The sequence below is a fragment of the Sparus aurata genome, chromosome 10 (genome assembly GCF_900880675.1).
Source record: "Sparus aurata chromosome 10, fSpaAur1.1, whole genome shotgun sequence".
NCBI classification, from domain to species: domain Eukaryota; kingdom Metazoa; phylum Chordata; class Actinopteri; order Spariformes; family Sparidae; genus Sparus; species Sparus aurata.
The window spans coordinates 6,387,967-6,400,276 of NC_044196.1; the positions used below are offsets into that span (position 1 = coordinate 6,387,967).

General features: G+C 38.3%; 1 protein-coding gene across 3 annotated transcripts in view; it reads right to left on the reverse strand.

Annotated features, from left to right (window-relative positions):
* Nucleotides 1–2,919: 2,919 nt before the first annotated feature.
* LOC115589791 (butyrophilin subfamily 3 member A2-like) overlaps nucleotides 2,920–12,310 on the reverse strand; it is a 51,448-nt gene continuing 42,057 nt past the window's right edge. Inside the window, exons 1-10 of one of the 3 annotated variants that reach the window (XM_030430949.1) lie at nucleotides 8,387–8,436; nucleotides 6,716–6,818; nucleotides 5,417–5,707; nucleotides 5,228–5,341; nucleotides 4,822–4,934; nucleotides 4,657–4,734; nucleotides 4,334–4,438; nucleotides 4,058–4,105; nucleotides 3,070–3,972; nucleotides 2,920–2,935 (exon numbers count right to left, since the gene is read on the reverse strand). In XM_030430949.1, coding sequence (XP_030286809.1) covers nucleotides 3,568–3,972; nucleotides 4,058–4,105; nucleotides 4,334–4,438; nucleotides 4,657–4,734; nucleotides 4,822–4,934; nucleotides 5,228–5,341; nucleotides 5,417–5,707; nucleotides 6,716–6,809 — 1,248 coding nt within the window. In that variant the 5' untranslated portion in view covers nucleotides 6,810–6,818; nucleotides 8,387–8,436 and the 3' untranslated portion in view covers nucleotides 2,920–2,935; nucleotides 3,070–3,567. Of the gene's footprint in view, nucleotides 2,936–3,069; nucleotides 3,973–4,057; nucleotides 4,106–4,333; nucleotides 4,439–4,656; nucleotides 4,735–4,821; nucleotides 4,935–5,227; nucleotides 5,342–5,416; nucleotides 5,708–6,715; nucleotides 6,819–8,181; nucleotides 8,437–12,310 lie in introns of those variants that run through there. The other 2 variants (XM_030430948.1, XM_030430947.1) reach the window with 2 other exon arrangements.

The window sequence follows — 12,310 nt, forward strand, 5'->3', positions numbered from 1 at the left end:
ACACAGGCAGAGAAGGTTAGGTTGTGCATGCGCACGCCCACGCACAACTTTTAACGCACGTAAAGAACAGGCCCTTTTGATAGCCCTGGTGATTGTAAACATAAATTCCCAAGCTATAAACAACTACACCCCAATACGTAAAACACATTAATAAATCATCAGCCGCTCCATAATACAAACGTGTCTTACCATCACGCAGTTATCCATGTCTACCTCTTCATCCTCCTCTTGCTCATATTCCTCACTGTCCTTTCTTTCTCCCTGGTGTGCTGGTGCTAGCAGTATTAGCACTAGTGCTAGCTGAAGCTGCACTTGATTTTAAAAACAAATCAGTCGGTTTGCAGCATTTTTTCACCGTCAACCAACAGTGCTCTCTGAGATTTCTCTCTTTTCCCCGCTCCCCCCTTGTGTCGCTTGATACCTCGATTCATTTTTTTTTCCAGCTTAAGCTCAGTCAATTTCCAACTTCCAACCTCCAACTTCCAACAACCACACTCAGACGGTCCGCTCGATTCAGTCTTGAAATTCCCAGAAGGCATTGCTTCAATTTAACTTTTGCAAACAACTATTCAAATAAAAAAATGCAGGTACATTTGTTTTATTTCAAACCATGCACGTTTTTGAACACCTGAATAAGACATTTTGCTACAAAACAATGCAGAGTGATACAAAAGTTTGTGACTGTAGAAACAGACTCGTATGTGGCATATAAATAGTGATTAGATCATCTTTCAGTTAATATATTGGGTTAAGAGACATTTCATTTCCCTTTGGCTTATAAACGTTATTGACGCTCAAAACAGCCAGGAGAAATGAGTTTAAGACCGCTATGTGATTTCTCTGCCAGCCCGAAAGGCCCATGAGGATAATTGGCCATTTATTCATGTGCGGCCGCCTTTTGACGCAGCCCCGCTTTATTTATTTATTTATTTAGCCTATTTATTCAATTGCTGCAGTATATTGATGCAGCCGCTCCGCTTTATATTTATCCATTTATTTATTTATTTGTGCGGCCGCATCACCAGGCGGCCGCAGTGGCATCTGCCCACAATGCCCAATGGCCAGTCCGTCCCTGTTGTTAACTCAATCTGCTCAACTACAACAACCTAAAAGGGTTAAAAATCAAACTCACAGTTTCCAGTGGGTTAACAAGTGCAGTCAGTGCACTGGCCAGGAGAGGGCAGCACGTACACATAATAAAAAGTAATTCATGCGCCACTTGTTTATGCAATCAAGTTCAGAGTTTTGAGAAGATGTTTTGAATGATTCCAATTAATTTAAAGAAATAACATTTTCAGGACTCAACTGCGAAAATAAATTACATTAGACACATTTAGACAGTTTAACTGTATTACATTTAACAAAAATATTTTATTCAGAACACATTGTAAAAAGGTTGAATGTACATATATCACTGAATATGACTTCATTAACCCCAAACTGTTATATCTATATCTATTATGTATAACAACTAAATCAGAATCAATGTATCTGGTTTAATATCTAACTATGACAAACACACACACACACACACGCACACACACACACGCACACACACACACACACACACACACCTACACACACACACACACACACACAAATAGAACAGTAATAAAAAACTGAGGAATCTTCATCTTCATTAACATTTTACATTAGTTTCAATACAAAAACACAGAATACCCAAAATCTCTCTAGTTTGAAGTCTCAGTTACAAACAAGTTACATTTGGGGTTCATCTTATTATGATTAAAGTGGAGTTATTTAATAAAAGACAATGAATATGATCAGGGGAGCCATTTCTGTACAGCCATATCTGATCCAGTGACAACACGCACAGAATCAGTGGAGTGTTTGAAAACAGGAATAAAAAATAATATTAAAACATTGAGGTTGTGAGAACGCATGCATGTGAATTAAAGACTCTATGGAGTAAACGTGGAGTGTTAAAACAATATTAAACAATTTGATTCATTTTCAGCCTGTTTGATAAACACAGAAGCTTCATCAGTGTCTCCTTACATTCATCATTCATAATAAAGCATAACTTGTATGTGATGTAATGATGAGACAGCCAAACATTTAATATGCCGTGCTCTTAATGGGTATATAGAAAACCAAATGCACCCGCTCCTAGTGAAATAGTAGTTGTTCATTGTTAATTCACCCACAGTGGTGTCAGCTGATCAGAGTAGTTGCCTCAGCTGCTCGTCTGGCAGCCATGTTGTGTCCAGTGTCAGAACCTGACGGTCCAGGCTGGTGTCGGTCTGCCCTGGAGAACTGTGTCTGACAACTGTTGAGCTTCAGTTCACATTTCCTTCAACCTTCAACACACACAGACACACATTTATGTCTCTGGATTAACAAGATAACACACAGTAATATTTTTGTATTTTGTTTCATGTGTAGTCCAATGACGTGATTAACTGTAATGTTCCTGGACTCTGACAGAAATTGAGAAACACTAGAAACATTAGATAAGAGAGATAACTTGCTTTCTGGGTGACAGGTCCATCTGTTAACAATGGTGATAGGATCGTTAATGTTAACACAATAGCCCTTCAAAAAGAGATGACTCTTTCTTTGATTGACTCAGAGCAGAGCAGACTTTGCTAAATCTCTTTTTATCTATCAGGAGTGTTCAAATTGAACTTTGACATGACAACTTACCGAAGAGGAGGATGGCTGGTCTGGAGCAGCTCCGCTTCTTTCCTACTGGGAAGGATGAAAGCAGGTGATGACATTAATGTTATCCTGCAGATGTTTTTTTTTTTTTTTTAAATGATTGGTCTACATAAAGATGTTTTCAACATGGCAAGTCATCCTTGCCCATTTTTTGCTTTATTTCAACATAGAAAGATAAACCTTCACATTGTTGGACTTTACAACTTACCGAAGAGGAGGGCGGCTGGTCTGGAGCAGCTCCACTTCTTTCCTACTGGGAAGGATGAGAGCAGGTGATGACATTAATGTTATCCTGCAAATGTTGTCTTTTTTTATCTATTTTTTTTTTAAATGATTGTTTTTTTTTTGTTTGTTTTTTTTGCTTTATTTTAACATAGAAAGATAAACCTTCACATTGTTGGAACCCTGCTCCTCCATCATGGTCTGCAGGTTGGCCTCCATCTTCTGAATCTCCTCCTGGAGCTGCTGGACTTCAGCTTGTTTGTCATCAATCTGTGAGGGAGGAGAAGATGAGAGAGGATGTGAGTCACACTGTTTATTATTAATGCATATTTAGGTGAATTACAATATAATAACACTGAAAGAGAAAACAGTCAAACCTGGTAATGGTTTTATTTCTACATCTTATTGAAGCTTCTGTTTAAAGACCAACAAGTCTGAAGTAAGTAACTATTTCATTGACACAACTATGATGACCAGTGCAAAGGTTGTGCATTGCTCAAGGGCACCTCAGTGGTGGTGATGAGTAGAGCAACACTGCCTTTCACTTTCCCCACCCAGACTGATCCTGCTGGCCCGGGGATTTGTTCAGACACCCTGCTTGACTCACCTTTAGGACACCACTGCATAGACTGGAAAATAGTGTTTGTCATAAAAAAATATTTTTTAACAGTATTTTTTATTTATAACAATTGTTGAAGGAATGATGTTGCCCTGCTGAGAGGCATCTTCCATTGCATATCGTATAATGGAGGTAAAAAACTGTAGAAACAATGATGTATTGACACTGTGTCTGTTTATGTAAAGACAAACCTGATGGATGAAACCACCTGCTTGTGTCTCGACTGTCTTACTGTTCAAACTGGAAATCCCAGCGTTCGCTGCATCAATGGTTCTTGAGACTTTGACCCTCTTCAGCCTGTTCTTTACTTGAGGAAAGAAGATAAAAATAGAAACCTGTTTGGTTTTGGTAGCTAATTCCTTCTCTTCAGTCTCCAGCTGCTTCAACAGGTTCTCCAATTCTTTTTCAGTGTCCTCCTTCTTCTTCTTCTGCTGCTCCTTTTTAGAACTCTGGATCATATAAAAACAGGTGACTAAATGTTTTCTTTGAGGACACATCAGAGTGTGTTACTGTATTTAAATCATGATCACTCACTGGAGAAAACCAAGAATGTTTGGCTAGTGCAGCTCCTAACGTCTCCACCTGTGAGAGAAGAGAAAGTGAGACATGAGAACAACATTGAAGCTTATGAATAATTATACAACATGACACATTTAATCTCAGTACAACAAGTATCTTTGTATACAGTCAGAAACATTTAATATGCAGCATTTTACTAAATAGAACTACAGAAGGTTGACATGTACATAGATTGAACAGCAGAAATGATGACACGTCTCAATATATGCAGATGAAGATGAAGAGATGAACCTCTGTCTTCTTGTTCTCCAGCTGTTTCTTCAGTCTCTCCACGTTCTCCTCCCTCCTCTGCTTCTCTTCATCCAGCTGCTGCAGATCAGATCGTTTCTTTTCAAGCTGAAGGGACAGAGAGAAGGTTGAGCGACACAATGACAGACATGTTCAGTTAACATTTCAAATGTTACTAATTGTTGATCACATCCATCTGGCTGATTGCGGACCTGGTTTTAGAAGGCCTTTGTTCGTTATAGACCTGCACAAACTCCTGAACGTTAGACATTGTTACACTGTGGATGTCATGAAGAGTGTGACTCAGACTGAAATCAAAGACGAACCTCGGTATTCTTGGACTCCAACTCCTCTTTGCTGGTCTTCAGTTTTGTCTCAGCTTCCTCCCTCTGCTGCTGGTCCTCCTGGAGAGAGATGACCAGAGACAAGACCAACACATTTTATTATGGAAGGTAAGTGATGATAACAGAAAGTGACACATTCATATGTACCTCTGGTTTGATTCTTGCAGCTTTTCCCTTCTTCAATTCCTTCATTTTCATGAGTGGCTTACTTTCTGTTTCTTCTTCATTAACACGATGATCTTTAGAGCTTCTCTTGGTCTCTGTGTAAAAATAAAAGTAGTAAAATTAAAGTACTAACAACATTAACTTGTGTTTGAGAAAGCTATACAGGCCAATGAGACACATGGTAAAAATATGCTATAAAGATAAGACACCTGTCACTTTCAAGATACATACTGTAGACAAATGCAAGTAGACAAACCAATACATTCAATAAAACACAATGACCTATAAAATGATGATATCTTAGGAAATTACACAAATCATTATTTCCCATAAAACCAGTGAGAATAACTTAAGATCTACAGAGAGCTGAAATGAATTTCTGACTTACTGTATTTCCACACAAAAAAGCCAAGAATCAGATTAAACAGGATGCTAACTGCAAAACTAGCAGCCAGACCAACTTTGGCGGAAGAAGAACTGGACTGGACCTCAAAGAAATCATCTGAAATGATAAAACAGAGAATAACATGACTCTACCTTTTTAATTTTATGATCATGTCAAAAACAAAAAGTTTACCTGCTATATAGATCTTTGCGTCTCTGATCTGGTTGGTGCTGTTCTGTTGGACTCTACAGGTGAAGCTGTTGCTGTGTCTCTTCTCCACAGTCACTCTGCTGCTGACGGTATAGAGGTTGTCAGAGCCTCTGTCTGTCTCTGTATCTTCAGCAGAGAGGAGGTTTCCCGCAGCGTCCATCCAGATGAGCCAAGGTTCTGCCTGCAGGCCTTTAGATTCACAATTTAAATTCACTCCTCCATTTCTATCAATCCCTAGTAAACTGATGACAGGGCACGAGATGGCATCTGATGCTAAACAAAAAAAAGTTTAAATCAGTTGAGCAATAATCAACGAATCACAAAATTATAAAAAACAAGGAAACAACTTGATTAAGAGACTTTTGAAATTTGTGCAGTTGCACAAGCTTCCAAGTAAAGAACCATCTTGCAGAAAATGCTACATGCTTGGTTTTCAAATACTGGTCAGCTAGACAACAGTAATCTAGGTCTTCCCTTCCTTGTTTTCCGTTCCGTTCTGTTTTCTTTTCCGCTTATCCGTGAGGGTCGCGGGATGTTGCCACATTTTTCCCCCTAAGGGGTTGCAGGGGGCTTACTGGGGCCAAATCCAGTTTACTTGATGGGCGAAGGCCAGGGTAGACCCTGAATGAGTCGCCAGCTCATTGCAGGACCCTTACTGATGGCAGTTGCTGCCACACAAGGTGCCAACTGCACATCAGGAGCAATTTTGGGGTTCAGTATCTTGCTCAAGGATACTTTGACATGTAGCTCAGTCCGGCCTCAGGGGAGCTGGGATTCGAACCAGTGACCTTCCAATCACTAGTCCACCAACTCTACCCACTGAGCTACAGCCGCCCCCCCACTTCCTTGTTTTCTGTATCTAAAAGGCACACCCCAGGGTTCCATCCTGGAACCCTCTAATGTTCAACATTATGTAAAAAAATCTATGTGATAATTCATCAAATTCTAAATCCATTTTAATGCAGATTCAAGCAGTTATTTATTGTTCATCCCATTCAGTATTACAAATCCTTGAATTCCTGCAGTCTGCTGATGATTTTGGTCACATTTATCTGACGCTAGTAATAAAGTAAAGTCCTTTTCTCTGTGGTTGATTTTTTAAAACTTTTACTTGTATGTAGGATATAATGATAGACAGTCCTAGGTTTCGACCAGCAGCTATCAGAGAGTTTTAAGATATAGAAGCCTTGAAAGGTTTTCAATGCCACCGAAAATATTTATAACTCATAGTTTCATAGCCTCATAGTGATGTTTTAAAGAGTGTATTTGTGCACAAGTTACCTTTACATATGTGCGTCAGGAAAAGAAAGTAAACCAAGACACTGAGTGATCTGACAGAAGGCTGAAGGGACAGTCTGTCTATGAGGAGAGGCATCTTAAAGTTCTGTAAATGAAGCAGATGACACAGTGTATAGATTACAATGCTTTCAGGTTGGTGTCCAGACAGATACCAACTTATCCAGTCAAAGATTGTTATTAGTCAACTTGATCAGGCTCAAGACTTTGGCATTTGTCTTATATTTTCAGATTTTCTACTTGTGAAAACGTTTCCTATCTTTCTATCACCCAGGCAACCCAATTACCAGAATAAATGTTTGCAAAGAACTATTGAATATGTAAAAATACAAGTTTTTATGTTGCAACTTCTATTTAAATTTCCAGTTGTGTGTTGGAACACAGTGTTCCTATGATATGGTTATTTGTTACGGTTAGGAAAAGATCATGTTGTGGAGTAGCTGGTTCTATTGCCAAAAACAGAGCTCGATAATGACCCAAGGTTTTCTTAAAGATATCTGGGTTTATTGCTACTAACAAGGTCCCAATGGGCCATTAAGAATATCAATGTCAATATTTTGTTCAGCCTCAAACACGACTTAAAGATTGAATGTTTCATTAAAAATACTAAGTGGTTTCCTGCTTACAGATATTGACACCTGTAGTATCCTTGTCATATGTAACCTGAATCTACGGAATTTTTTTGATTTCATGCTCGGTTTAGCATTTACAAACAATGACTCAACATCTCAAACAGTGGTTTCTCGGCATGAATATCCAGTGGTTTCATGCGTAAAATGTGGAGACACCATGGCGAAAAGTGGTCCTACGTTTAAATTATCCTGTAAGCAGGCTTACAGTGTAGAAATGCAATCTTGAACAGTCATATCTCAACAAAAATATCCAGTAGTTTCACACTTGGAAATGTTAAAACGCATGCTCGAACAGGGGTCTCTACCTCATAATAACAATATAGTATTTAATCTTTTATTCACTCTCTCATTTGATCTGTTTATCGACTGTTGAACAATAATAATACAAATCTTACTCAACACTCACTTTAAACAGAGGCGTTCATATGTGAGAATACCTGGACAAGATGTCTGTGTTATGGAGTTATACTTTCACTTTGGTCAGCAGATGTTCCTATAGCTATACATTGCTCCTATCTGTAGTAGACTGAGCAACAAATATATTATAACACTTTCACTTTTGTTCCAAAGAAAAAGGGCAACACTCAACTGTTTTTAAATGTTTCTTAAAGCTGCAAGATTACACAAATAGTTCAGCTAATATACACTTAAACACTTTGTATGACTCAAAGCCCAACTCAAAAGAGTTTAAAAATGATAAACACTCTCAGTAACTCCCAGTTAGGAGTTAAAACAAACAAGTGACAGCTATGAAGGCAGACACACTGACAAAAAGTAGTTAAACTTCCTGTACATTAGGCAGAAATGAATCAGACGCACCTGTATCACGATGTCAGTCACCTCAACAGACTTTGTGTTCAGAGTACGTCAATCATTGACAGACTCTGAGCACAACTCTCTTTTCTAACAATCTTCGACAACAAAAAGTATAATCAGTATTTGCCCATAAATTGTGTATTAAGGGTGTAAGTGTAGGAACTTAACAGCCTTAAAACCATATAGTTAAAAAACCCTTCATGTTTACCAGATTAGCAGATGTTAATGCCAATGTCTGATCTTTTTTCTATTTTGAAGGAGACGGTAGGCTAGGAAGTAAGCTTTACTGAGCAACCAGGAAGTCAGCTGCATTGCATTGTGGGTACTGTAGTTCTTACTGCTACACCTCCTGTTTTTAACTCAGCAATTCCTTTTAAGACTTTCAACTTCAGCAACAAGCCAACACATTTTCAACATCAGCCTCTCAGCTCAGTACAGTCCTGTTCTCTTGAACACTCATAACATAACGTTGTGTGCCGCGTCCATCTTTTTGTCACGTTTCTGTTTGCGTCGTGTTTTTCCAAACCAGTTTCACCCGTCCTTCTCTCTCACCTGTCACCTTGATAGAGTGTGTGTTAGTGGGCGTGGCTCGCAGGTTTCCCCTGCAGCAGTGAGAGACACCTGACATTCATCAGCTCATCACTTCCTGCTATATGACCCTGATCTCTCCACCACATCTGGTGACTCTCAGCTACAGTATCTCATGCTGTGATCTCTCAGGTGATCAGCTCCATTGCACTCACCTGCTCACCTGTAATTCCTGCTCCCTTTCTCCCTTTCTCCCTTTCTCGTCTCCTTGGCTTCGTCTTTCACCTTTGCTGTGGAAATGAACCTTTTTTACGTTACACCAATCCTTGTCTCTCTGCGTTTGGCTCCAACCAAAACCAAAACCTCACATGTAAATCACATTTCTCATTGCTTTTCACTGATACATCAAGTCTCTCAGGAGCACTTGGAACTCTGCCTGATCTGCTGACTGTTGGCGGCTCAGGGGAGTTTCCTGCGACCGTCGCCTTGCAACTCAAAGAGCCGCCGGTGATCTCAGCTTGGGAAGTGTGCCAACCCATCATTGAAAAGATAACAGTGTTACCTTGCTGTCATAGGAATGATGGAACAAAACCTCTGGCTTCATCATTAGATCACACCTCTCAGATCTTAGACTGACTTAATGCTGACTCTGCAGGAGTGACTATTCTCTGATCAGAGCCTAATAAATGTTCAGATGTCTTTGCAGTTATTGGTTACAGTGGAGTCCACCATGTCAACCAATTTGCTTTTCAAATTTTAGGCTTGCCTCTAGTTGAGATACATTTATGTTTCATTCATGGTTTTAATCATCCACAGATGTGAGTTAACAAATTAACTTCATTAATAACATTAATGTGTTATTTGTCTTTTCATGTTGTTCTTGTCTAAATGTAAGTGATTTGATGCACTCTGGTGTGCTGAATGATTGGTTACAGTAACAAAAGTCTGGCCACACAGCAAACATATCAAAGAATGTACAAATACCATAATACAAAATGAACATATCTTCTTTATTCGCACTGTTACATTTTCCCAGAGAGAAAAACTTAAAGGACAGGGGTCGCAGGTCAGGACACTAACAAAACACTGCAAAAATACAAATAGAAAACATATTTGGAAATTGTTATTTCTGAGTTGTCTTATTTCTCAAAGCAAACAAACATTGTGAAAGATGCACACCAGCTTCTTGAGTGAAATCAACTATTGATTTTGTCTTTACAGTTCTGAAAAAGTAATGTTCTAAAGTGACAGTATGAACTGCATCACAAATACAAAACAGAATAACAAAAATATCTTCACTGTCAAGAAAAGAAACAACAGCTGTAAACATTTGTGTGTCATTGCACTTAAAATTACACAAAATGTGAATATTCAGTCCAGTCAGCTGCATCATGTCACATTTTGATTTTACATACAGTGTCTTTTCTTTTTTTAAATATATATTTGTTACAACTCAAAACCAGCATTCCTTTATTGTCCCACAAATGGGGAAATGTGTTTGCCACAGCAGCCAAAGGTCAGAATATTACAAAAAAACAATAACAATAGTAAAACATAGTAAAAGTAAAAAACAATAATTAACAAACAAATTAGCAACAAATTAAAAAGGTAAGAAATAGAATAGACAACTCGTAGTGTTTGTAGGACCCAAAAGTGGTCAATGATGCATGCTGGAGTTGAGTGCAAAGAGTTTTTGTGTACTTCAAAAGTTATATACAGTTAAGGGTGGCAGATACTCTGACTGGAGACTCCGTCTGAGAGGAGGATGGAGGAGCAGCAGTGAAGACCAGAGCTTTTCAGCAGGTGCTGACTGCCAACCTGCTGCAGGTGTGTGTGTGTGTGGGTGTCAGCACACCCCGCACTGCAAGCACAACAGAAAGCAAACAAAACACCAAGACACAAAAATCCACCACAGAAACTTGACAGTAGCAATAAGACCCACTGCTTTTCACACCACAATTCAAACAAAACATATTTTAAACTGTCTTATATACCACAACAAAAATTCAAGGTCCAATGGTCTTGTTTACAGATGTCATGTCATGTTAACTACATTACAAGCACGTTATATATGTATCGTAGTCAATCTTTGTGTTTATGGATGCTACATTTGACTGATGGCTCTGATCTCTAAAATAGGAGACGGTTGGAGTTCATATGGAGAAAATAAGGCTGTGACATCTGTGAAGTTATATTGAATCTATCCAGGATGGCTGATGAAGGAGACCTGCAGTTTGTCTTCACAGCTCCAGGTCCTTCAACACCAGGTCAGCGGGAGCCTTATTTCTGTTCTTGGTCCTGCAGGGGGGAAATTTATTGTCAGATGGGGGAAGAAAAAGAAAGATGAGAGGATATATAAAACCTAAACCTATAACATATAAAACATATATATAAATACATATTTCGTATTTAGTGTAATAGAATTGTCTTATGCTCACTTCTGTATTTTCATTTCAGTTTTAATTGTAAAATCTTGAATACTTTTATTCATGTTTTGAGGTCAGATGAAAAAGAAAAACAATATTTAAGGGTAGAAATTGTTCATCTTGCATTTATTATATCTGCTGATACAACAGTACAACATATCAAACAATGAGGAATTTAAGCCAAATTCAGCGAAACCCAATGGCTTCAATTCTATTCACCAATCTTAAAATACACTGACTTTTGTGTTTTCTTTAAATAATATATCTAACTGATCTTAAGATAAAAATAAAGGGGGAGTTACTTTATTTGAAGGTAGAAAACAGACAATATTATAAATGATTACAATATTAACTTCTCTGTTCTTGTTGTCCAGCTCTGTTTGCAGGTTCAGATTCTCCTTCGTCTTGACATCATCTGATAGATATTCCACCTGAGAGGACTGAGAAGATAAAGACAAAAGATGAGAGACCTCGTCTACTATTGAAGTTCAGATAAAAAAGGAGTGTACTTCATGGTCTTATATGTTCAGCATTTTAACTGAAGTATAACAGAGAGGTGAACAACTCATATTCAAGGAGAAGAACCTGCAGATTTCTAGATTTCACAGTTATGTATGTAAGCAGAGTAAAATAATAATATTGTTCTTCATTTATCTTCAAGCAAACAAACAAACAAACATAATCTAAAACTCAAAAAGAACCTCGGTTTTGTGCTCATTCTTGAAGGTCTCTAGAGCTTTCTCCATTTCCGTCTGCTCCTCCTGCAGTTTCTTCTCCCACTGGGAGGAAAAAGAGAGATCAAGAGAAACAAGATGAGAGACATTCTGTCATATTTAGTCAGTAATTTAGTTCACATGATATCCTGGTCTGAAGCTCTAATTGGCTGCAGGTTGTGATGTGTTACTGTTTAATGTGCACATAGTGTGGCTCAGGTTAAGCCTGTTTGCTCTGTCAGCACATTTATACTGTAAATATATAAAAACAACTGAACTGATGACATCAACATGTAATTAGAAAATAAGACTGTTAAACTAAAACAGAATGTATAAAAAGTTATTCACGTCAGAAGGATTCCATAAAACAGTGTTTAGCAACATGAAACTGTGTGTTTACAGTGATCAGTTTGATCAACTTGTTCTACACCACCAGTATAAAGAAGATACAACAAGTCTGAAGAG